Raw genomic sequence first — 25,340 nt, forward strand, 5'->3', positions numbered from 1 at the left:
AGGCAAGGAAGTTGTCAAAAATACCTGAAGGTATAGCTGAATACAGTCTATGGCTACAATGAATTTGTAAAATTTGTCTATTCACTGGGAAAAAAAAAACCCAAATGGCAGTTTTGATTTCTAAGGACCAAAGCACATAGTTTTTCTTTAGTTTTGATGTAAAGCTTCATGATATTTGTCTTAATCCAGCTTCGTACTGAATAGCAACGTGTCATCATTAGTACATAAGTTACATTTATATTTTATTTGTTTTGCCATTTTTTTATCAAGCCAAAGAGAGTCAGGCACTCCTTTTACTTTTACTCAATCCATGGCTCATCTTTTTCAGTCTGGCTTTTGGGATGCTGCTGTTTGCCTCCTCCTTCCCAGCTGTTCACTAGAAGATTCAGGACTGAAGCCAATTAATTTGCTTTCCTACTTTATTACCAAAAATGGCAAAATTTTGCCAATGTTGTCATTTTCTGACTTCAATAATAGATAATAAAGTTGCACGTGGGAATTTTTGCATATCATCAATTTTTTGAGTGTGGGTGGAATACTATTTCAGGCTCTTACTCTGAAATGCTAAAGCATAAAAGACTGTATTATGTATTTTCTTTCCATGATAACCAATATTTTTAGCTTATTTCTGATTCATCTATATCTGAGATAAGCTATCAGAGGCACAGAAATGAATGGTCATGTATATACCCTGGGTTTCCTTTCTCTAAACTCCTTGGGAAGACAAAGTGTTTAAGACACTGTGTAGAGAAGAGGGGGAGTACGCTTCAAAACTTCTAGGAAATATATGTTTTTGCTTTTTGCATTTTACCGGAGGAGGAAGTTTCTTGACAACATCTGTAACTGAATTTGATAGGAACTAGTTTCTGTCTGTGGAGGACAAGTTCTGTTGAATTTAAAGACATTGAAATACTATATTGTACAGGGTGTTTTGATTTAATTTTATTTTTAACTGCTGTATAGGTTTATTAGAAGATGTTTGGATAAGATCCAAATAAAATTGACTCAGATTTCTTTATTATATCCATAGCCCGATGTGGACATTCTGAGGAATTACTAAAATAAGTTATCAGAAAGTAGTAAACTGTGGCCACCACATTGCTCTTGAGAAGGTATCTGTAAGTCTTCACACCAAATTAACATTGAATACTGTGGCATGCATGTGCCTTCCTTTTCCAGCTTTGCAGTGTAATCATATGACTTCCGCTGTCCCTCCTTCAGGTTAAGGTTGTCTCCATCTTTATTAATGTAAACATAAGTCGCTATAAACCAGCTTTGTTTAAGAAAGACTGTAAATTGTGAGTTACTATAGATTTTAAGGTGAAAGGGGAGTATGGCATATGTAACTTAAGAGTAGTTGCAACTGTGTTTACACTCTCCATGAGTTTAAGAGTATTTACGTAGAGGAGATGCAATTTGATTTAGAGAGTTAAGAAAGAAAAGAAAAAAAAAAAAGATTAACCTATCCATTACTTTATCTCTTAAAGTTTTGGGCCTTTTAAAGGCAGAAAATGTTCATCTTTTGTTCCTTGCCATTAGTAACAGAAGCTGCTTGTAATATAGGCATACCAACTATCCATTGAGGATCTACTCCTGAAAAATGCAATGCTAGCGTATCAACAGATGGCAAAGCAGTTTTTGCTGTTAGAGTCAATGTAACAGGGTACAGATGAGTGTGGGTACTTCAGATACACAGGGACAAGACTTGTGTTGTGGAGGATGGACATGCAGTGGCAGGATTCTCAGGGCTGTCAGCTGGAGGAAGCACTGGCTTAGCAGCAGCTGACTTTTCTAACCAGGCAATCACTCTGAGAGAAAGAGCTCAGCTGCTTCCTACATGAGATTGATTGCCCAATTTTAATTTATTACTGTGGGCATTCTTGCATTCTTCTACATTTTAATTGTGCAAATCATCTTCCTTAGAATAATTGAGATGAATTAAAGCAGTCAGCAATGAAAAACTGAAAACTGGGTGTTATTACAGTGATTAGCAGCAATATGGGGTATTAGATGATTGTTCACAGAAGTCCAAAACTAAACACACTGATGAAACAGATAGTGGAGTATTCCTTAACCACCAAAATAGTCGTGTTACTGGGGAGTGTCAGCAATTAGATGTTGCGATAATCAGGAGTTAGTGCAACACCCTTAATTTTGGAATGTGTCTTGGAGGGTAACAAATCTTTTAAGTACTTTTGGCTTTCCCAGTCACATTGCTATGTTAATGTTTCTGAAATCAAATGCCTTTCTGAGGTAACAAATCTTTTGGCTTCCTAAAATGTATTGACTATATTTTAATTTTCCTTCTAACAACTTTGTTAAAATACATTAAATTCCATTTGAAAATGGTAATGTGTCACAGGAATATGTAATAAAAGAAAAAGATGAGGGTACTGACTGATAGTTCAAAGAGTTACTGTTTGTTTCTAGAATTTTTCAGATATCACATTTAAAGAACAAATTTCAGTGGCTATCTAGTTTGTATTTCAAAGAAGGGATTGGATACTGTAGTCTCTCAGGACAATTGACCCAATCTGATAGCTGCTTCTGAGAACTCACTGCATGCCACACCCTGTGGTGATGGTTGCTGCCCTATGGCAAGCATCCTTCATGGTGGTCTCTGTTGCTTCCCAGATACATTACTAGGCACAGGATTTTAATTCTGTTGCATGCACGAACACAAACACGTGCTCACACAATTTCTTGGTGTCCCAGACATGCCTGATAACCGTGTGTATGCTGATGATACATCATAATACTTCATGATCAGCAAAGATTTCTCAAGAGTCAGTCCTATCAAACCAGTTTTAGCTTCCTAAACTAGAACCTTAGTTTCCTCCTGTCAAAGGGTGATCAGTTTAGAGGATGGAGGGGTGAAAGGTGAGGTCTAATATTTTATTTGCAATGTGTTACCTCTGGCGTTTTCAAATTCAAACTGAGGAAGGGTGATGAAACTGCTTCAAAATTAATGCAGGATAGTTTGGAAACCACAGACAGTGTTGATTTCCATCTGAAATGGAAGAAAGTATCAAGTGAGTTTCTACATGGTTTTGCCCCAGGCACTAATTAGCACTATTCAGTGCTTTCATTAATCATCTGAATGATGGAATACAAAATATACCTATTAAATTTACAGAATGCACCTGTCTGAGAAGGATTGAGAAGTCTTGTGAGGACACAGAATTCAGAATGATCTCGAGAAACTGATTTGAAAAAAATAAGATGCTATTGAAAAGGAACAAGTATAAGGTACATGAGGAGAAAGGGAAGAAAACCATGGGTATAGTAAACACAACTGTGGGGATAGTAACCTGCAAAAGGGCATTTTGAGGCTATAGTGGATTACAGGCTGAATGTGAGCCATATCAAGCAGATGAGGAAAATATTGTATTGGGAGGTGTAAACAAAAGTATAGGTTGTTAAACATGAACTAATCCCTGTGCTCTACTCATATGGAGCAACCTTTGTGCTCTACTCAGCCCTGTGAGTTCTGATAGTGAATTCAATATGTCAAGAAGGATGTGGACTAGCCTGAGGGGTAGTCAAGTGAGAAGCACTGAAAACTATGCTTAAGAATTACAGCTTGGGTAAATTTCTGCTTTATGTTTGTATTTTTAGCTGTAGACACAGTTGCTTTAGAAAATAGCACTAAACTTGAATGACTTCTTAAGATCTTTCCAGTCTGTGTGGTACATTTAGTAGTTTCTTGGAAAAGTGAGATGATACGATGTCCTGGATCTGACAGCTGAACCGAACATCCAGCACCCTGATTGCGGTGAATGCACACATCGGAGAGATTGTATGTGAATGTACGTGAGGGTCAACTCTCCAGCAATTGTTAGAGTAGGGAACATGTGCTGTGCCCCTCTCCTGCACCTGCACAAAGGCAAGCAGCCCACCCAGCCAGAAAGGCCGGGCATCCCTGCAGTTGCTTTATAATTTATGGGTGACATGACACATTTTTAATGGATCTGAAGTTTCACTAATGGAAAATACTTGCTACCGTAAACAAAGTAAATCAGCTTGTTGGTGATTTAATACTGTGTTTCACACGCTGATAAGTTTGTGAATCTGTTGGCACTCTACTTGATGTGGATGCAAGGACATTCAATACCAGCAGTTCTCCCTCTTATGTACATCGGCCAGCAGCACACTTTGAAAGTGGACAAAAATAGAGGGTATCGTTGTGGTTTGTCAGAATGCTAAAAATCTGAATGATTACTTTTTTAGGAAGCTGTTCTCTGGAGCCCTCTTAACCTGCAATGTCATCAGTGGCTCACTGTGATAAGCAAACCATGAGAGAAATCAAGATAACATTTCTGTAAGATGGAAGGTGAAGAAAATTTTAAGGAGAACTAATAAATGAAAATTTGCTGAAAAAAAACCCACATCAGGTTTTAAATTAAGGAAACAAAAATATTAATTGCTAGTCAGACTAGTGGAGTGGATAATATGTAGACCGTTTGTTAGATAGAATGTTAGGAGGGAAGAATTTATGCTCTTGGAAAAGGAGAATGATGTCTGGGAAAAAGACACTCCATTGATGAGTGCTGTAGAGATCCAAACTTGAATAATTTATTTTCGCAAGTAAGAGTATGTGTTTCAGTGCTGCTAGTCCTTCAGAAAGAGATGTAAAACTATGTTTAAACAACGAGTTGATATTTACTAAAACTTTTAATGTAGAGCGTGAGGTTGAAATACAGTGTATATGTTTGTGCTTTGCTGGGACTCTGCATGTCTAAGGGCTGCTCTGCACACATTGTTGAGAATATTCAAGGAGAAACTCCACCAGCCGTTTGAGGGGTAGTGTTCTTCAGGATACTACAAATAATTTGAAGGGATCCAGTCAGGAATTTCTCTCAAAATATTTGTGCTCTACTCGGCACACCCACTCACTTGCTTAATATAAGATTCTGTTGAAAAGATTGTGTGCAGATGTAGAGATAATAGTCCTGTAACGAAAGGGTAGGCTATAGTTTACATCTTTGGAATTTAAATGCACGTTATGGATAGATTGGTTTCATGCAAGGCAGTTAACGCATATAAATTAATAGGTTTTCAGTTTCTACATGTGAGATTGTTTCTTGAAAACATGGGTAATACTGGAAATCAGTGAAAATGGACACAGTGCTCCTGCAGACTGAGTGGAGCTTAGCAGTAAGGCACAGTGTAAATTTGTACATAAAAATGTCAGTACACTGCAGAACTCAAGACTTGCAGTAACACAGTATCATACTTTGTTAATAAGCTGATGGGGACAGAATTGTATGTTTTTGATCTTAACTTGTTTAGTGTGTGAGTGTTATTAAAAATGTGTATGACACACTAGTGATCCACTTGAATACAGATGAAGGACAGTATTACATACTGAAGATCTATTTCTGGGAATTCCTCTAGACTTCTATTAAAAAAATAATTCAGTAGATTTCGGTGATCAGACATTCTGACGAACAGTCCATGATTTAAATGACATTTTGATCTTTCTTCAGGATGTCTGGCTGACCAGAATGTATGTGTATATCATGTAAAAGATAAAATACTGATTTCATTTTCTCAAAAAGCGAGCATCTAACATCAAATGGAGTCTTATTAACTCCTGTAGTGTCAAAAAAAGACCTTGTGCATAGTTGTATGTATCTTTTAACATCTTTACATTTTGTCAGGCCATGTGTCTTTATTTACTGGTATATAACTAGAAAAATACAGTTTTTAGCTGACATGTTTAGCTGTTGTGTGTTGGTTAGTCCTTGTGTGAGCTGTTACAAATGTGCTCATATGTTTTAATGGATCAGTTCATTCAAACATAGTACTGAGTTGCAACATTTAATCAGATTTGTTCTTTATATTCATGATAAATCAATTAACATCTCTTTTGATCATGTACATTACCCAAGTTTCACTTAGAAAGAAAGCAACTACCAAGATTGAGAAACCTTTATTCATCTTCCAGAGTTCCATGTGCCAAGTTTCATATTTACTGCACATTGTTTCCAGGTGTGCATGACAAAAATGCTGTTGCTATTCTCTGGCATTCTGTATTTTCTATTTTGAGCTGAGGAATTCGTGTTTTCAGTAGAAGTTTACCTGAGTTTGATCTATCCCTCTGTGTTAGATAACTCTGTAATATGCATTATCAGAATTCCTTACAATTCCTGTTGCTGTTATACCTACAGCACCTTTGTGACAGAGGAGAATACCGACATCTGTTGTTTGCAGGTGAGGAACAGAGGCCCAGAGAGAGACTTCATGGACCAGTCATATCAAGCTCCTAGATCTTGCCATGCACAGTAAGGGTCGTGGCAGTGGGAGTGCTGGTGGGGGAGTGTTAAAGCACTTCTTCAGGAGGTGGGAGCGAAGGCCAGGGTCATCTTAAGCCTGAAGGGCTTTGTCCTGTGTCTCATTTGGGAAGGAGTGACCTACCCTTGAGCACCAGGCAGGGCTGGGGTGACTGCATGCTGCTGTGGCTGCTAAAGGGCTTGGCACTAAGGCATGTCGCTGAAAACACTTTTACAAACTTAGCATTTACTCATGCAGACAAGACAACTGGTTTGTGCTTAGAGGTTGGATCTACCTAATAAACATGGTATAGACCCAAGCAATGTGATATTCATGGGTTGAAGGGAAGAATAACTGTAGTCCAGCGTGGACAGTTTATCTCGGAAGTTCTGAATTCAGCTCATTCTGTGAGTTTGTGACCAGCTGAAAATCACATTTTAAACTGCCGAGTCTGAACTCTACTCAATGGATTGTTTTCTCTTCCTATATCTTAAAAGCAGACTCAAGACATTGAAAGAGCTGCTGTTTCACAGACTGTTCTTTAACTGTGCTGCTATTATTCCTTACCCAAGAATTCACATGGTTGAAACTGATTTTAAAAATAAGCTTGCACGTAGTCCAGTGTGTTAAACCTGCAAAGGGGGATGCAAATAGCATCTTTCAGTATTGCTTACTTCCTGCCGCTGTTCTGGCTGTAACACAGAGGCAATGTAGTTAGACTTTTCTTCCTATTCTTTTCTGGTAATCTCCCCTTCTTTGCTACTCAAAGTTATTTTTTAGAGTAGAAATAGAGAAGGCAGAAGCCGTGATTGCTGTGGGGAAGTACTATGGAAACCTGCCACAACGACTGTTTCAAATGAAAGTGAATCTTCAGCTGTTTAAAAAGTCAAAGTATTTGTCAGATTCTGGTGTCTCCTCTAGAGGCAGAGCTGGAGGGGAAGGAAGTGTATAGGGGGGTGTTAAGGAGAAAATACATATTCTTTCTTTTCACTGGGGAAAAATACATTTCTAGGCTCAGCCTTGCAGTTACATGTCCTGCAATGTAGTTATTATCTAGGACCTAAAATTGCCTAATTATTTAATCTGTAATAATGTGATGCTAGCAATGGTTGATTAGACACATTTGCTCTAAAATCTAGCTTGTAAATGTTTCCAACTGTTATTTTTTTTTTAAAGAAAACATGGGCAGATGCTTCCCTTCTTTGAAAGAATTATTCACAAAGCTGAAAAGAAGTTACTAGTGGTGAATGCAGCAATAATTAAATAAATATACCTTTAGCATACATTTCAGTTGTGGATGATTGTCCATATTTTCCAGATGGAAAATGTGAAGCATGATGTTAATGTTTATTAGATCCCAAGTCCCTTATCATTTGTTCTCTCTGCCCTTTCTAAAGAAAAAAACATCAAATGCATTTTGTTGTTATTAGTAAAGCATGCAGAAGATAAAAAATGACACAGCTGTGGTACTGCTGGTAATGTTATGATTGATAGATTCACTTTGGGTCTCCTGTTACATTCACAGTGCCTTTTAAAATGTTCTAGTTGTTTCAGCACTATGCTGATGCCTAACAGTGTGGATACATCCATATATACATCTATATATACATCTATATTCATATATACATCTATGATTCTATGATTCTGTATGTATAGGAACATGAATGTTTTTTAATTAAAAGAAATGTTTGGAATGCCAGTGATTAATCACTAAAAATCACTAAAAGAGTCCAGTGGCACTACCTGAGGGTATTCCAAAAATGTGCAGTGAATTCATCTCCAAGCAGTCACTTAAGCTGATGGAGGTGTTCCACGATGTTCGTTGGTCATGTTAGTTGCTATTAGAAGTATTGGAAAGCAGTATTAGGTAAATGGAGAATATGTAAAGGAGGTTTTCTTTAATTTAAAAAATACTGCTTTTCTTAAAGGACTGATGAGAAACAACAACAAAAAAGACTTGCTGGTGGAGAAGTAATTCTAAAGTAGTAAATTAATCCTTTTTAATGTATAAGCATAGCAAAATAGGCTTTCATTTAAAATTTCAGAGGTTTTATTTTCATGTTTTGACTTCAATTTTTTACTGCTAAGTTATGAAGCCTTGAAAATAATAGACATGATGATAGTCTCCTTTGTCCTGTGAGATCCTGATCTTTCAGATTTTGATGTGTCTGCATGCATTTATTAAAATATGTATACTGAATTCAAAACAGATTATGGGATTATGCAGATTCTGTCTGCTTTCAGCTGTGATATAGAAAGCTTTATATCACTTTGCTATTGTGCCCTTGCCCTATGTAGAGGCAATTTAGGAAGCTTAATGCAGTTGGTGTCTAACTGTGACACAGTATTTTTGTAAAATTCTTCATTGCTTCTAGCCGTTGTAAATGGTTAATCAAAGAAGATTGCCAGATTATGTGTCTGGAAGTTTTTTTTCGATTTTTTTTTTTTTCTGTAGGTGTTTGTGACTCATAAATGCAGAATTAGACCAAAAATCTGTGAGTGGATAATGGAGTATTTCAAGTACTTTACTGCACTTTCAGTGCAGCACAACAAATAGCCTGCACTTTCCGGTGTTTATTTGTAAGGACTGATTATTCTGTGGCCCTGCTAATCCCATCATTTCTGTTCCTGTTTTTATGATAGTGCAAGAAAGTGGTTTATAAATAGTTTCTATAAATGGGTATTCCTGAAAGTACATCTGATCTGAAAAATATTTTTACATAACTGTCTTTTATGGTAAAGTAATAGGTGAAAATTGAGAAGTCATTAATGTTTTATATCCCTTCACTCTGCTATGAATCATCACTTAGCTGTTTGCCAAAATCTTTGTATTCTGTTTAGTGACAATTTTGTACGAGAATCAGCTGGATAATTTTTAAATTCACACCTTGTCCTTTTCTTTGAAGGTTCATCTGATTAATTTGGCCGGTTGCCAAGAAAATGTTAAACCTTATCTTCCATCCTCTAGGAAGAGGCTGTTTTAAATACTTGTTAACTTAGAGCTTGATAATGCTTTTCAAGGAACTCAGATAGCTTTACTGGTCCAAAACCTGTAGGTAATTCTAGGGAATTAGTAGTTTTGTATTGTATTTGTCGGGGGGGGGGAGAAAGAACACTTCAGAAAGCTCTCAGAAACCACCTTGTGTTTTAGAGCTTCCCATTGAGTCTACTTATTTTGAAATATGAAACAGTTTGGTTTCAAACCAATTAGTAAATGTCATTTGTGATCACTAAAAAATTATTCCTCATAGAATACCCGTCATGAAAACACAGGAATGTTTATTAACATTGAGTTCAGCTTTCTTTGCAGACAGAAATTATTTTGAATTAGAGGCTGCTGCGTAGTCTGCTGCTGTGTTCTGCTTGCCCATCTGTTTAGGTGGTTTCTCTGGACTGGAAACAAGTCACCCATTACGTCTTGGGCAGCTCTGACCACACTACAAAACTGAAATGTACTAAGACAAGGTAGTACTTACAAGGGAAAGAAGGTATCTGATTCTAATACTTTTAAGCTAATTAATCAATTATGATAATAGATTCATCCATTTATATGCAAAGAGACATGGACCACTGCTATGAACAGTTCAACTGTGAAAGGCTTTGTAAATAAAATATGCCTTAGGGGGACCATGAGGGAGACTGAGGACAGTACGTATCGATGCGGAAACTGGAAACTAAGTTTAGGAGTTGAAGGTGGCTCCAAAGAGAAAGATATGAATGGAAGGAGGTGTTATCAGAACAAGACTACAGAAGGGCTGGAGGGTGGACTGGGAGTTGGATAAGGTGGAGCTGTGAAGTAAGGAAATGGTGTTTGCCTTGCTACAGATCAAGAGGGGAGGGCTAAGTTTAGATGTTGTTGAAAATAGTTGTGATAAGATTAGAATGAGAAACAGAGAGGCTTTTCTTTATTAGACATTGCAGTGCCTTAATTGCATGGATCTAGTCCTCGTAGAATGAGCTTAATCAAAACTGAAATAAAGTAGTCTGCTGCCAAAGTCCTTGTCCATTTGAGTCTTCTATACCAAATTCTTTCTGATTTGGTTTAAGTACTCAGAGGTAAACAGCGTGTATGAAATTCTACTAGGATTCCAGGGGTGCAGCTGAGCAGAGACTGACCCTGGCTTTGGCTGGGTCTCTGTATAATCCATCCCAGTCTTTTTAATTGGTACTTTCATGTATCTGTCTCTCTTCAAAACTGAGGCTACACTGAGGTTCTTTCTCTCCAGATAAGATTCTATGTTATTGTTAAATGCCTTTCTCAGACTGTAATTCTATTTGTGGTTTGTACTGTTGACTGTTGATTGTTAACATGTTCTGAAATAATGCAATTAAGTGATCCAAGAAAAACATACAACGCATTAATAAGCCACATCTGCATAAAGCAGAGTGAAAAATATGATTGACTAGCCATGATACTCATCTAAATAAGAGAATATAATTCATTTTGCCTTTTTCTCAGGTTAATAATTTGCTCTTTTTCTTAATCTTCTCTGAAAAATGGATGTTTCATCATGTTCTTGATCTGCTACTCACTGCCACGTGAAATTCTGCATTATCGTACATTTGGATGTGTTCTAATGGTAACAAAAGATTTAAAGCTTTGAGTTAGCTTGAAATGGCATACAGAACTGAACAGTATGTTGCATTAGAAAGGAGAAATCTTGCATCAAAATACTGCAGATCCTAGGTGATGAATAACGTCCTCTATGTGGAACAAGTTATGCACTTAACTGCTTATTCTTCTGGTCTTTTATCTCCCTTCTTCCCTTCTGCAGGCGCTGCCCCCAGTAAGTTTGTACGTGTGTGAAGGTTTCAAAATGCGTTACTGGCAGATAACTAAAGTGAGAGGTGACCTTTTTCAGTAGCAAAACTGGATCCCAAATGCATGAGCTAGCTTCAGGCAAAACTAGGCACAGTCATTCTTTTTCTTTAGATGACTTCGGGATTTTTTTCTTCAAGTAAATTTTTTGTGTAATATAGCTGTGTCCATTCATTTTAAAGTCTACGTATTTTTTGAAAAAAACCCAACCTATAGAAATACAAAATATATTCCTTTAAATATAGCATCTGTAACAGGAAGAGATCAGTCTGTCATGCTTCTCCCAGTGGAGAAATTTACAAGAGGGCTTGGAATACTGATATCCGGGAATGGGTAGCACTGCCAGCCCTGAGGAAGTGTTGTTAGGTGTGTATGCAGATGCTTGCTTTCTTTCAAGGTAGCGTCAGGGAAAATGACTGCAAGTGTCCATTGTTATATTTTCCTGGAACTGTAATCGGAACTAGGAAGGGAAAATGGAGCAGGAGGGGGATGTCTTCTGGCTTATTTGAATGATCCTATCTCTGCCTTACAAGGCCCTGAGCAGCTGGGTCTGGTAGACCCTCCTTTGAACAAGGAGGTGGTTCAGGTGATCTCCAGTGGTCCCTACTATCCTCAGCTGTTCTGTAGTTCTATGATTCCTCACCAAATTATTTGCAGGCCTGAAGTTTCTTGTAGGTGGGTGATGCAAGGATTTTTAACATTTTATTAAGAAGAAAAAAATTGTTTTGAAATGTGATCTAACAGTGCCTCTGGCATTGATGGGGGTCTGTCTATGGTTGAATATGAAAATAATAACTGGAAAGAATTTAAAGTAAAGTAACTTTTTAAAGTTCATTCTTTTTAAATATTTGAGGGCACTTCAGACCTGCTGACAATATGTGCACAGATTTCAGAAATGGGATATTGTCACTTGCACAGGTAATTATTATCTTGTTGCAAAGACTAGCAAGAGAACAAGAGAACCCAGATGGCTTTTAGTAGATATTTAAACCATTTGGAGCATACCATGTAGAGGATATTTTGTCTGAAATCAGATTTTTTTTTGTAATTTTTTTGTAAACAGAGAAAAAATATTATAACCCTCCAGTAGTTCACTCCTATTCTTGTTATGACTGAATTAAAAGTAAAACTTGACATTCCTGTTTTGTAACTGTTTTGTTCAACCAGTTAACAAAGTGAGCAAGTACATAATGATATTGTGAGGAGGGAGAGAACACCTAGTCACAAGCTGCTCTCCAGAGATCAGAATTAGTAACAAGATTATGTGTCCTTAGAGTTATGTGCTTCAGTAACAGGACTTGAATCAGCAGGTGCTACAGGAGGTGCTACAACCTTGCCCTCTGCTACAGAAGGACAGGAGGTGCTACAACCTTGCCCTCTGCTTTCTGACCTTCATTGGAAAGCAATAGCTGTGTTTTTAGTAGCAAAGCCACATCTCCAGATTAACAGGCCAACTGGTTCATTATTGAAGAGGTCTTTAGAGATTGGTCAAGTTGTGTAAGAGGTAAAAAAATCATTTAAGAAGTTTGATTTGGCTCAGATGCCCTCATTTCTTAGTTGTCTGTTTGTTTTTATCACCACATATGATTTCTACTCTGAATTTCTGCACTTTCTACTCTCAAATACAGCATTGTAGGATAAAACATGTAATAGTTATGGGCTAGTTGATCTAGCTGATCTGTCCTCATAGGTGTTAGAAACTTTCTTTGAAATTGCTGTCACGTTGATAGCCTAAGGCTTGGTAAACTTTGGAATATTGCTTGATGTCTCATGAGATAATTCTTTACAACCGATCCTGATGCCTTTCTGTTCCATTAGCTCTTAGCCATCTGTTGCTTTGATTACACTATTAAAGGGAATAAGTGTTTTGGCAAGCTATTTAGCTGTGTTGAAAAATCTTGTTTCTTTGCTTTCTAGTATTTTATTGCTGATGTTTTTTTTCTCTGAACCTTTATAGCGTAGTGCTTCTTGTTATTTACTTCTTGTTATTACAAGAATCGAAAGTCTAACATAGTTTGAGAATGTGATGATGTTTATGGCTGTTTATGGCTGTGCTTTACGGCTGTTTTCCTTCCTGTGAAAGTCCTTTTACCAAAAGAAGTTGTGTGTTCCAAACATGGGCTAACAGAAGGTAGATATTGTAACCTAACCATATTTAAATGTTTAGCTTTGGGACTCTTGCTTCTGAAAGCATAAAATGTGCTTTTCCAGAGTCTGGCCAATGTGTTGTGTCAGTATTACCTTCTATAGAAAATTATAACATCTTAACCCCTTGCTCCTCCCAACACTGCAAAGGTCAAAACAATAAGAGCTGGATAATCATTAGAAAGAAGACTGTATTCTCTGGGTATACATTGTCAATTTGACCTTTTCATGTATTGCTCAGATTTTGAAGATGAACAGAGTAAAAGACAGATGGGGTGATAATGAACATAGAGACGTGCTTCCTAAGTAGGTTCATTTTTAGGAGTTGTGATATACCAATTAATTTTTTTTTAAGGCCTGGACTTTTCGAAATTAAATAAAATACTGTTTTTAGACTGCAGCTGAATTTCATTGGCATTAAATTTCTACTTTTAGTTTTTTGTTAATTTTTCCTGCAGTTAAAATAGTGGAGTGATACTGCAAAACAAGAATTCCAACAAATCTTAGTAAATTATTAATTCTGCTCAGTAGGTCATTTTGCCTTGGCTGTGACTCAGGCAACTTGAGTTTCCTTCACACCTTACCTGCATGAGCTCTTTAAATTGGATTGCAACTTCTCCTGGAGTAGCATCTCACTTTTTTTTTCACTTTTGGCGTCTGCAAGAGAGAACTACTCCTAATTGGTAGCTGTGGGTGCTTACAAACCCTTCCTCAATCACTTGGTCTCCAAGTAGTAGTCCTTGTCATTAGAGCTAGCAATGTTATTTATAGAAAAATTATTTGAAGGAGGCAGTATGTTGTAATGGTAGCAGGAAGGAGGAAGGAGTAAATACTGTCCAAGTTTGAATTATCCATATGAAGTGCTTCCAAACTGTCATGTGAAGGAATATTTTCTCAGAGAGCTGTTCTGATTATGTGGCGCACACACTTCTGAGATGTAACTACATGACTGTTAGCAATTAATTAGATTTCTAACACTGCTTCTTTATGAAAATAGTTGTAATTGTCACAGGTAGTATTGGCTGTAAATACTCAGGGCAATTAACACATCTTCATTTGAGAAGGAACTTGATGGTCCACACAGGTGAAAACCCTGCAGCATGGGGTCATATGAGCAGATTTGCACTGGATAAAGAAATAATGATGTGGTGTTCCCTAAGGCAGCTGGAGAAGAAAGGTTCACATGATAAATCCCCTACCCTGGGACCATAGAGTGTGAGTTTGGAAGCTTTGTTTGTAGCACTTGAGCCAATTAGTTTTGCCTGTCATCCGGATTTCTTAATTTTATTTCAACTTTATGTTAGGAATCTTCCTGTCCCCAAACTAGCTCAGTGTCATCACTGCACCCCCTTGTGAGGAGCAGACTTGCTCATCCAAGCTGTGTTTCCAATGATAAAACAGAATATTCGTCTTTATTAGCCATGCTTTTTGACGGTTGTTCTGATAACACTGGCAGATATCATAAAATAAGAGACTAGGGTAGAATAAATGACTTTATTCTACCCTAGGAGATATTTTTAAATTAGAAATGTTTTCAGTTAAGTCTCTAATGAGATTTTTATCTAGCGTTCATGCGTGTCACTTATTTTCCTTCTTATCTATGATGGTCTGCTGGACCAAATGGGTTGGGAGGGGATAAAATGAATTGAAAATCATGTTAGTAATCTGAACATTTCTTAATGACAGAGAAGATGAACAAATGCATTTGCTACAAACATCTCTTTATAGTTTCTTCTGTTCTGCTAAAACATAAATTGTAACATCCATGCCGTTTTTCAAGTGGTAGCTAACATCACCCTTCTGTCCAAGCTATTTAATGTGTTGTCTGACAGATGATGAGAAACTTCGATATTTTTTAAAAATTGTGAGAGTTGCTTTCATGGTAGAACTTGCTTTTGAGCAAGTTGATCTTATTTTCTTCTTCATCTGTCAAACTGATGATTCACTGAGTCTTCCTAAGCTCTTAAATTTGTGGAATTTAGTTTCCACATATTTGTAACATAATACGTTGTCATGTGCCAGATGGAGAAGTGTTTTGAATGGAGAAGGATATTATTGGTGGACTTAATGAAGCTTCCTGCTTCATTACAGTTTTTTCAATATGAAGATCACTATAGTTAATCTTCGAGTAGGTAGTGGTGTAGGCCAACGGTTTATGGGGTCATGGTTTTATTTCACTTGTGTGTGGTTGTTTTTATGCACAGTAGATTACACTGTACTCCTGATATATTACTAAATGTTGTACTGATTTTCTTTGCCCCCTGCTCTCTTGATTGCCATCACTTAAATTTTATGGCATATGTACCAGTATTTTTTGGATGCCAATTTATTGTATAAAAGAGTATTTTCTTGTAAGGCACTCCTTTGTGTGAAGCAGGATTGTGTCTTGCTGTTACTCTAACTGTCCATGCGTTTTTACACAATAAAACCGGTCTGGTTTGTGTTTGGTAAAAACTACTCCTTCTGAGCCTTCCTTTACAGAAGAAGACACTTAAAGCAAAAGGAGCATAGGATCTTATGGACAGAGATTCCTAGGAGGATGCTTACAAATTGCTGAGTGTAGTTGCCTGCTGTGGCGGACAACTTGATTATAAAATACTGCTAATAAGATCATTAAATTCCATCTCAAAAATAGTTATGTTTGTGTTCCTATTGGATAGCTGTTCTTAAGATTATTCTCTGATGTGATTCTGTTTTCCATTGTAAATCACTTCTGTGGTCAGTTTGATTTTTTTTTTTTTTTTTTTACTTTGAATGCATGCTTTCCATTTGGTAAGAACTATGGCAATCTTTTGAATTTCAGATATGTTTAGCTTTAAGCTTTCTCAAATAGAATAAAAATATTACAAATTCTTACAAAGTCTGTTGGTAGTGGCAAATTCTGCAATACTGTTTTTGAATTTTTGTCCAGTGTGTATTAATGATAAACAGTCTTAATTTTGAAGTGTCTATGCAAGACTGAAAGTACAATCATTTATTTTCTTCCTGCTTTCCACATAATAATTGTTGTCCCCAGAGATGCTCCATTTTTTAACATATTGTCTAAACCTAGAAACTATCTGTGCATAAAGAAATGCAATTCTCTTAGGATTAGTTATAACAACAGTGGACTTTATATAGCCTGTCTGGGGCATATAAAATGCAAACTGTGAGGAGAGAAAACTGCTATATATGAAACAAACAAAAAAAGGTATTTTATTGTACATTGTCAGAGTTTTAATGTAGCTCTAATTTCTGTTACGCAAGATGAATACGTGAGCTAGAAGCCCTCTGTTAGTGGCTGTTTTCGCAATTTAAAGCAAATAAGAAATAGGTCACCTGCATAGTCTTTGTTCAATTCTGGTTTTAACTTTGGGACTGGCTTTGGAAGATACTTTGAGTGAATTGCCAGTTTCCATGAAGATGAGTTTTGGTTATTCCCTAACTATTCCTGACCTTAGAATGCGTTGTTTGACAACTTTTGGCTAAAAGCAGTTATTTTGAAACATAGCTCAGGCTCTGTTGGAGCACTTTGTGTCTTTCTTGGCCAGTAGCTGCATAGTCACTTTGCTGAACTGTGATGTAGGAGCTCTGAGATTCCTCTGTGGCCTGAAATTATTTGTGCCTATACTGCCTGTCAGGAAAGTGAGTATCTGACCATTGGTTATTCAGCGCTGGATAGTGCCCTGCTCACTTTATGATGTCCTCCTATTTTTGTGTTGGTTAGTATATGAACATTTACTAAAGCCAGACTGAAACCTTGTTGAGTGCTCTTACAGTAGTAGTAAGGTGTTGATTTTATATTACTGACTTGCTACCCTATTTTATAATTGTGTAAGTATTCTATAACAGTTAGAATAATTTCAGCAAGAAAGACTGGTAAATTAATCTATATTTTTCTATTTTTGCTTTCCTTCCTTTCATTCTCTTTCTTCCTTCCTTCCAGCTTCTCTTCATTCTATTCCCCGTCCTCTTCCCATTTATATTTTCTTTCTCCTCATTCGTTCTGTCCCCAAATTCCCCCATTGCATTATACTGCTCTTCATTTTCTGACATCCCATTAATCTTCCAGTCTTTATGACTTACTTTCCCACCTCCACAAGCACACCCACAGGTTGCTTAGAAATTTTACAGCATACCCAGTTGTCAAGCTAAACCTACAAGTCCCAGACCCAGAATACTATGCAGGGAATGCTCATAAACGCCCACACTATTTGGAAAAAGAAACTGGTACAATTAGTATAAGGTCTGCAAACCATAATACATGCCTGATATTCCTTTGCTTTCCACTAAACCTGGGAACTCCTCACTGGAGTTGGGGAAAAAGATGGGATCTGGCATTTTTGGCTTCAACTAAGGTTCTCATCTTTGCAGAAACTCTTGGAAGAGTGACATCAAGTTGTTGTTATAGTAGAGAGACCTCTGAAACATTAGGCTGAGGAAAGCATACTGTTCCTCAGTGCATCAGATAACCTGTTGCAGTGGGTACATGTACCCTGAGTGGATCCTTCACACAGCAGCCATGTTGTAGCTTTACTGCTGTGCTATCAGTGCAAGTTCCCCGCACCTGAGAGGCAGGTGGACGCACGCACTTTCTTTGACTCAAGAATGTCTGTCTAAGAAAACCATGGCTTGGGGAAGATGAACCAGAGTTGCATTGGTCTTGCAGTAGACTCTCTTTATGTAGAGGCTACTACTGCTGCAGCCATCGACAGGAAGAATGCAGTGGTGTAAAGTCTCACTGCAAGAAGAGAGTCGAGATGGGGTTTCTAGTCAGAGAAGTCTGTGGTGATAGATCTTTCTGTCCAAACTGGGTGCCAGGATTTCTGCCAGACCATGTTCTTTACTGCTGACAGAAGTCACTGAGAAAAATGACAGAAGACTACATCTCTAATGTGTGTATGATCAACTGATCGCCCCCTCCACTAATTGCCTGTGAATGCTGTATTCAGTGCATGGATGACAGTGTTTAGTTTCTAAAGGCAATAATTTGAGGCTTTTCTCTTGCTAAACAGCACCCATGCCAGTGTTTAGTGTTGCTCAGTGGAATTATCATCAGATTTAATGTTAATCAAAGGTCTCTTAAACAAGGGACCTGAACAGTTTCTGATTAGTTTTCACTCTCCTGTGTTGTGGAAAAGCTCTGAAAAATACAAAGACACCGGAGGTTTTTTTTGGTTTTGCAGGCTTCAGAAATGACTGCTGTGTTGCTTTGCACTCTTAATTCTACTGTGAGGAAGATTAAGTTATTGTCAGTATTAGAAATAGAAATGTAGAAATGCAAGCCTAAATTCTGCAGTAGTCGCTAGAAGGGGCTTGACCTGCTTGCCTCTGCTTGTCTTTGGTTAGTATTTGTTTTTTAAGCCCTATCACATTTACTGAACTGTTTGGCTCTTAAATGACAGTACTGTAATAGACACTGCATGTTAAAACAATATTACTAGCTACACCATAGCTGAATATAGCCATACTGTAACTAACTTTGGAGTTACTGGATCAATCCCTGGTAACCCACCCTAGGTTAGATATTGCCAGCAGTGCTTCCAGTTCCTTTTTTGCTGTTCTTATTCAGAGGATAGCGCCAAAGGAAGCTAAGCAAAGCATTCATTGCTAAGCAATCAAAGGAAATCAGTCCCCTCCTTTATCCTGTTCTCTGTTATGCAGTAAGGATGTCAGTTATTTAATGTCAAATGAAGTGGATTAGCAGACTGAACTTAAAGAGGAACTTGCCCAGAAAAATTATGCCTCGTCGTGGATAAAAAAACCCTGTAGTACAGCTAAAGATAATAATTACATTTTAAAATCTTCTTTCTATAGAATCCAACTCAAGTGGGAACTGCTCTTCAGGTTTTCTATAATCTTGGGACTTTGAAGGATACCATCGCTAATGTGGTGGACGGATACTGCACAGTCCTGGAGGAGAACATAAAAAATGCTTTGGATATCAAAGTATTGACCCAACCATCTCAAACTGTTACAAGAGGTACGATACTTGTTTTACAGAATGATAACTGTTTTTTTTTTTTTGACAGAAGTACAATATGTTGTCAAGTGGAAGAAATTCTCACATCCAAGCCTGTTTAGGAATGCTTCCCTGCTTGCTTTAACCAGTAGAGGGTGGAAGTGGGCATGTCTCCAAAATCATCTAATGCAAAGCCAAAATTGGGTCTGTCTGTTATGACTGGGCTCAGAAGTTTTTCTTTCATCCCCACCTTTCCTCTTTTTCCTGACTTGGCAAGAAATTGTCCTCATTAGTCTACAACTTTGCAGCAGTTTCTTAGCACTTTGTCATGGGAAGATGAATTCAAATTCTGCTTTCTCTGTGTTTGTGGGAGGATCATGGGTAGAAATTATTTGCAAGCAATGGAACAAACCTGAAACTACATTGTGATGCTTTTGTCAGATGGAAGTCTTTTCAAAGCAGTATGTTCAATATGAAATAGTGTTGCACTGTTAAACATTTAGTTCCCACATGTTAGCTCAGATACCAAAGAATACCAAGGAACTGGGCAGGCAGGGAAATTTGAACTTTGGCAATATAAACATTTAAAATTTCTTTAAAAAATCTTTCACAAGTTTGAGGTTCAACCTGATGGTCACTAGCATAACAAAGGAATACAGCCCCTCTCAAGGAAAGTGGTGTTTAGAAGCTGCATGCCTTTCAGCTAGAACATCACTTTTTCTTTAGCAGTTCACTTATGTATTTTAGTGCTGAGCTGCTAATACCTGTATTTTTCCCAGCTACTGTGTCTGCCATTTCACTTTGCTATTACATCCCACGACAGTGCTTATTTGCATTACCTTGGTGTTTTGGTGGAAGTCTGAGTTGATAAAGCAGGTAGCAGTGATAAACATTGAAGTATCCCCACTAAACTTTGGAGTTCAGTTGGCTTCTCAGTTGAGACAACAGAGGCCATTCACAAAGCTCTGTTTTGAAGCTATTTTAGGCTGCTTGGATTTGTAAAAAACATTCTTATGTCAAAGGGCAGAGAGATCTGTATTTCTAATATTTTAATTTTCACATGTGAGAGCTGAAATGTGCTGCTGTGTGTTTTAAAAACCATTTAGGAGGTCCTGGTAGAGCTGCTATGCCAACACCTGGGAACACAGCAGCTTTTCGAGCAGCCCTCTGGACAAACATGGAGAAACTCATGGATCAGATCTGTGCAGCTTGTGGGCAGGTACTCAGCGGATAGTTCCTGTTTGTCTAATCATGCAGTTTTGCATGTAAGATATTAGATGTCACTTTTCCTCTCAATAAATTCTTTCTTACAGGTGCAGCATTTGCAAAAAGTATTGACAAAAAAAAGAGATCCTGTATCACATGTCTGCTTCATAGAGGAGATACTTAAGGTAAAGTTTTAATTTAACTATTTCTTAGTAATGCTGCAAGGAAAATGTGATGAGGGGATGTGTTTGTTTACACTTCTACAGTTCCATAACAATTTTGTAATAAAAATAATGGGAAAATATTAAAAGTCAGACTAACAGTGAAAGCTACATTTACGGTCTGTGAGTTACATCTGTAAAGTGTAAACATGTTCTTTTTATAATAATTTCTCTTGTTTTCATTAAAGGGAGCTGATAAGGCACGACTGTCAGTTTTTATTACTGATCATTAATGTCATTCCGGAAAATACCATGTGATTTGAGTAATTAATTAAGTCTGTTAGTTTACATAGGAAAATGTGTCTTCATCTAACGCTTTCAGCCATCTGTTTCTCTACTTCTTAGCAATTTCTTCCTTGAAAAATAATCATGGCTGTTCTTTTGAATACCTGTTCTTTTCAATTCTTTTGCATTGTTTTCTATTCATATTTGGAATAATTTGATTAATGATCATCTTCAGTGTTGGGAACAGAATTACTGAAGCTATCTCATCTATCTTATTAGATGAGAAGAAGCAAGCGACGTGTTTATACAGACATCTCCTTTTCCAAGTATATGGCTGGATTTTTAATTTAAATGAATTTAATTTTTGAAATATGCCAAGGAAACTCTTCATATGCAAATGTGGTCTTCTCAACAGTGAAAGCAAATAATGAAGGTTAAAGCCAGCATTTATCTGTCTGTTAAGCCCATCTCCAAATGGTGTTCCATAGAACATCACTTTTCTATGAGGCACTCTAAACTTCCATTTCTGTGTTGTAAAAAAAACCCAAACAAACAAACACAAAACACATCAAAAAGTTTATATAAACTTTTGGCATATTTTTTTTTGTTAAAAAGTTTGATCTTCAAAAAAATATCTGTTGCTGCTGGATGGACCCCTTTAGTAGATCAGCATGTGAAAGGAGGAACATAGAAACCAATAGGCAGAAGGAGGAATTCTGGAATGCTCAGGAGGAGTTTGGATGGAAAGGGAGCTTAGATAGATGAGTTTTTAGTGTTCATGCGTGACTCCCACCTTGGGCCTGTGCTTCTCACTTTCTCTCTTCTCTTTTGTACAACAGCACTCGAAAAGGGGATAGGAATTTTCCGATTGAGGATGATAATAAAGGGAAATCAACGGAAGCCTTTTATCATCCTGAGGAATAAATTAACAGGGAAAATGAATCTCAATAGAAGCTAGATGCAGAGTAAAGAAAAACTCATTAGAAGATAAATTAAAAGGCTTTTGGGTTGTCATATGCTAAGCATGTTCCATGATATCTCTGATTACCCTTCCTTCCCTATGGCTTTATACTGCAAAATTGTATCTAAGTGACAAATTGTATTTCCCAAATAAAATACCATCTGTGTTTTTCTCTACAGTTACCACTCTTCCAATTAGTTTGCTCTTCAACGGGTGTTCGGGTGTGGTATAACACCAAGCCAGACAGTTGTCATTCTCAGTGAGGCAGCTAAGGAGTAGTTGTATATCCTTGTCTGATGCTACCAGAGCTCTCTCAGCATGACGCGCTGCTGCTGCTGCTGCTTTACTTTCTTCTTACCGAGATGGTCGAGTGTAGCACAGTGTTCTCAGCCCTTCTTGCAGCTATACGATTTGCTTTAGTGTCCCTTGAAAAAAGCGTGGCACCGTCCTGCAGATGGGTAAAGTCACACCAAACAGTAGAGCTGTTTTTTAGACAAAGCCAGACATGCGCTAGATTCTGCTGAAATTCAAGAATATGCATACAGATGGCTGTATGGGAGAGTATGTGAATTGTTGAAAGTTGAAAGTAAGAAACTGGAATTTTGCCATTTACTAATGAAAATTCTGTGTCATACTAATCCAAACTGGAACAACAGGCTTTCCTCAGCAAGTGTTCTGGAGAGAGGCAAAAGTTGCATTTTCTTTGTTGTATTCAATTTCATTAATAAACTGAGCAAATGAACAAAACAAACTAAAGGTACTAACATACCCATTCACTAGGGCAGCATACCCACGCCAGAAGATAGGAAAACGAATCATCCACTCTACAGTCTGTGCACTAATTACTGTTACTGATGTCAACATTATTATTATAGTCATCTTCTGCAGCATCTGCAGTACCACTTTGCCTGTCCATCTGCTTCCTTGTTTTGATTACTGCAGTGCGAGTATCATCCTAAGAAGCATAAGAGCGGAGGAGACCCGGCTTTTTTAAAGCACAAATCCTTTAATAGCGAGGAAGCTACTTGCCTTTTTGGTTTTTTTAAAAACTATCTCTTTTTTTTCTCATTTTTGCATCTTCACAGATAGTGCAGCCCGCATTTTTTTCTAGTTTTTTATCATCTCACACATTTGCTTTCCAGCCTTCTAATTACCTGTTACCATAATAATGCTTAGTAGTGTATTATCATGTTGTATCTAAAAATTTAGTTTTAAAAGCACTAATTAATTAAAGGATTCCCGAAAACTCTCTGTTTAAAAGACAAAAGGGAAACAAAAGAAAAATCTGACAGTTGGAGAAACTGAGGCATAGGGCTTGTAGAATTTATAAAAAGCGTAGTTCAGCAGCAGGGCAATGACAACACCCACGACTTTTCTACAGTATGTTTTCTCTTACAGGATTGACTGCCAAGTTTTTCCACCAGTAGATGTGGCCAGGAGCTAAGTGACGTACAGAGGCTTACATGACTGTCGTGGCAGAATCTGGAGATGACATTTATATTGCACTTTTTCCCACTACTTTCCTTTGCAGATTTAGATTTTGGTATTTTTCCTTTGCCACAATATGAAAGTAATGCAAAGGATTTGCCATCCATATTGAAAAGAAGTCACATACTCATAGTACATTGTAAAAACTGTTGCATTTCGTACTTGTAATGAACTATGAATTCTTTATTATTCTGTAAATTTTAAAATTAGATTTAATTTCCAGGAAAGATGTATTGATATTTAAATGAGAAATACATTTATTTTAAGACTGAATGGACATTTTTGTGATTTATCTAAGAAAAAAGGCCTTTAACAACTAGGTTTTAGTTGAAGAACAAGGCTAAAAGAATTCAGAATTCATTAAGTTCTAATTTCTAATTTTGGGGGAAACGAATAGAGATTTGATTTTATACATTTTTAAAAGGTAGGTCTATTTTTTTCATAATGAGGGTAAAAATTACAAATAAGATTTAAATAATGTAAAATTGATATTTTTACTCATCTAATGACTGGTTATTTTTGTAATTTCTTTCAATTGTTTAATTCACCTTCAGAGAGCCTAATAGGTTGTTTACTCTGCTTTATTGCTTCTCTCTTTCAATATGTGGTGACTAATCCTTCGTCAGCTGTTGTAATACCTAAACTACAATTGACTTCAGTCCTGAAGGATGTATCTTTATGTGACAACCACCTTCCTAATTAGAGATAAGAATCCCTCTAAGCCCCTTGTAAAAGAGTTGAAAATGATCTATGATCTCCTCTATTTTGGGTCCTTCACTCCCTCTTCAGGCACCAGTGAACAGGCTGCAAAGTGCGAAAGAGCCTTAAAAGCAGCAAATAATTTTGTAGAAGGTGTTTGGGATAGGCAGAAGGGAACTCCTGTGAGAGGGCATATCTGCCCTGGATCACCTTTGATCTGCTGTCCCACTTGTTAGCAGTTAAGGCACACTGCTAACCCCATCATTTATGTAAGCCTCTGGGTAAAAAAGTGAGCTGAGGGTTGCAGGAGTGTTATTATGTACTTCGTGGAGGGCTCTTATCGTTGCCTCTCCTGATGAACGTGTTGTGAGTAAGCAGGCTATTTTCTTGAGTTGTCAACACTGGCAATGTGAGGTGTTAACAATACAGAAGGAAGTGTCCTCATCATTACATAAGATAAAGAAAATAAATGGAAAATATAGAAGTCTATTGCCCAAAGTGTACTTACATTTCACCTTATTTCTCCTCCCTATCCAAACTTGTTAAAAAATGGTGCCGCTTAGCAGTTATTCACATATAACATAACATAGTCATGTTCAGTTGACCCAATTAAAAAATAATCCCAAGTGGAAAAATTTGAAAAATGATCTAATTACTGCTGTGTATAAGTGCAGAAAATAATCTGGTTTTCAGCTATTATTACAACTATGTGATTTGTTTTCCAGTGTTCTTTTTGTTTTGTTTTGATTTTTTTTTTTTTCTGTAGAAGCAGAATAGGATTACTTGCACATCATTCCTACTGTGGTTTCTGTTTGTTATTTAAGCAATAACAAGTTACTTTGTGGCAAGCTACACACAACTTAATGAGCAGGTTTTTGATCCCTCAAAGATGCTCTTTATTTCAGATCTACCAATTGTCCCTCTGAATTCAGTTGCAGATTTTTGAGACCTGTCTTAAAAAAAATTAAAGGTTTCACCAGCTAAAGGTCCTAATCTCAGCTTTGGATGGATCAGTGTGTCCAGACACCCATGCTAGAAGTATATTGCTTCTAATTCAAATGGGAGGGTCAGAACCTGTGCAATGGTTTTCTAACAACATTGTGTTTTCTCTAGAACTTTAATTCTGTTTCCCTGACAGAAATGTGCAGCCATCAATAAAAAAAGGAATGGTGTGGAAGTTGCATGGTTTAGTAGGTTGTAATGACCTTTGTTCTTTATCACTTTTTGTTCGGTGGGGTTTGTGCAAAGTACAGTTTGGTGATTATAGAAAATTGTTAAGTCAGTCGGGTTTCAGGCATCTTGCTATTGGAAAAGGAAAGCATTTACTGGGAGTGCTGCCTTTTTTCATTGTTCTCTTCG

General features: G+C 37.2%; 1 protein-coding gene across 1 annotated transcript in view; it reads left to right on the top strand.

Moving 5' to 3' along the window:
* Positions 1-25,340, top strand: part of COG5 (component of oligomeric golgi complex 5) — a 185,136-nt gene that overhangs the window by 102,898 nt on the left and 56,898 nt on the right. The window contains 3 exon segments of the mRNA XM_054063261.1: positions 19,037-19,202; positions 20,288-20,400; positions 20,495-20,572. Coding sequence (XP_053919236.1) covers positions 19,037-19,202; positions 20,288-20,400; positions 20,495-20,572 — 357 coding nt within the window.

Source organism: Cuculus canorus, chromosome 1 (assembly GCF_017976375.1).
Source record: "Cuculus canorus isolate bCucCan1 chromosome 1, bCucCan1.pri, whole genome shotgun sequence".
Taxonomy (NCBI): Eukaryota; Metazoa; Chordata; class Aves; order Cuculiformes; family Cuculidae; genus Cuculus; species Cuculus canorus.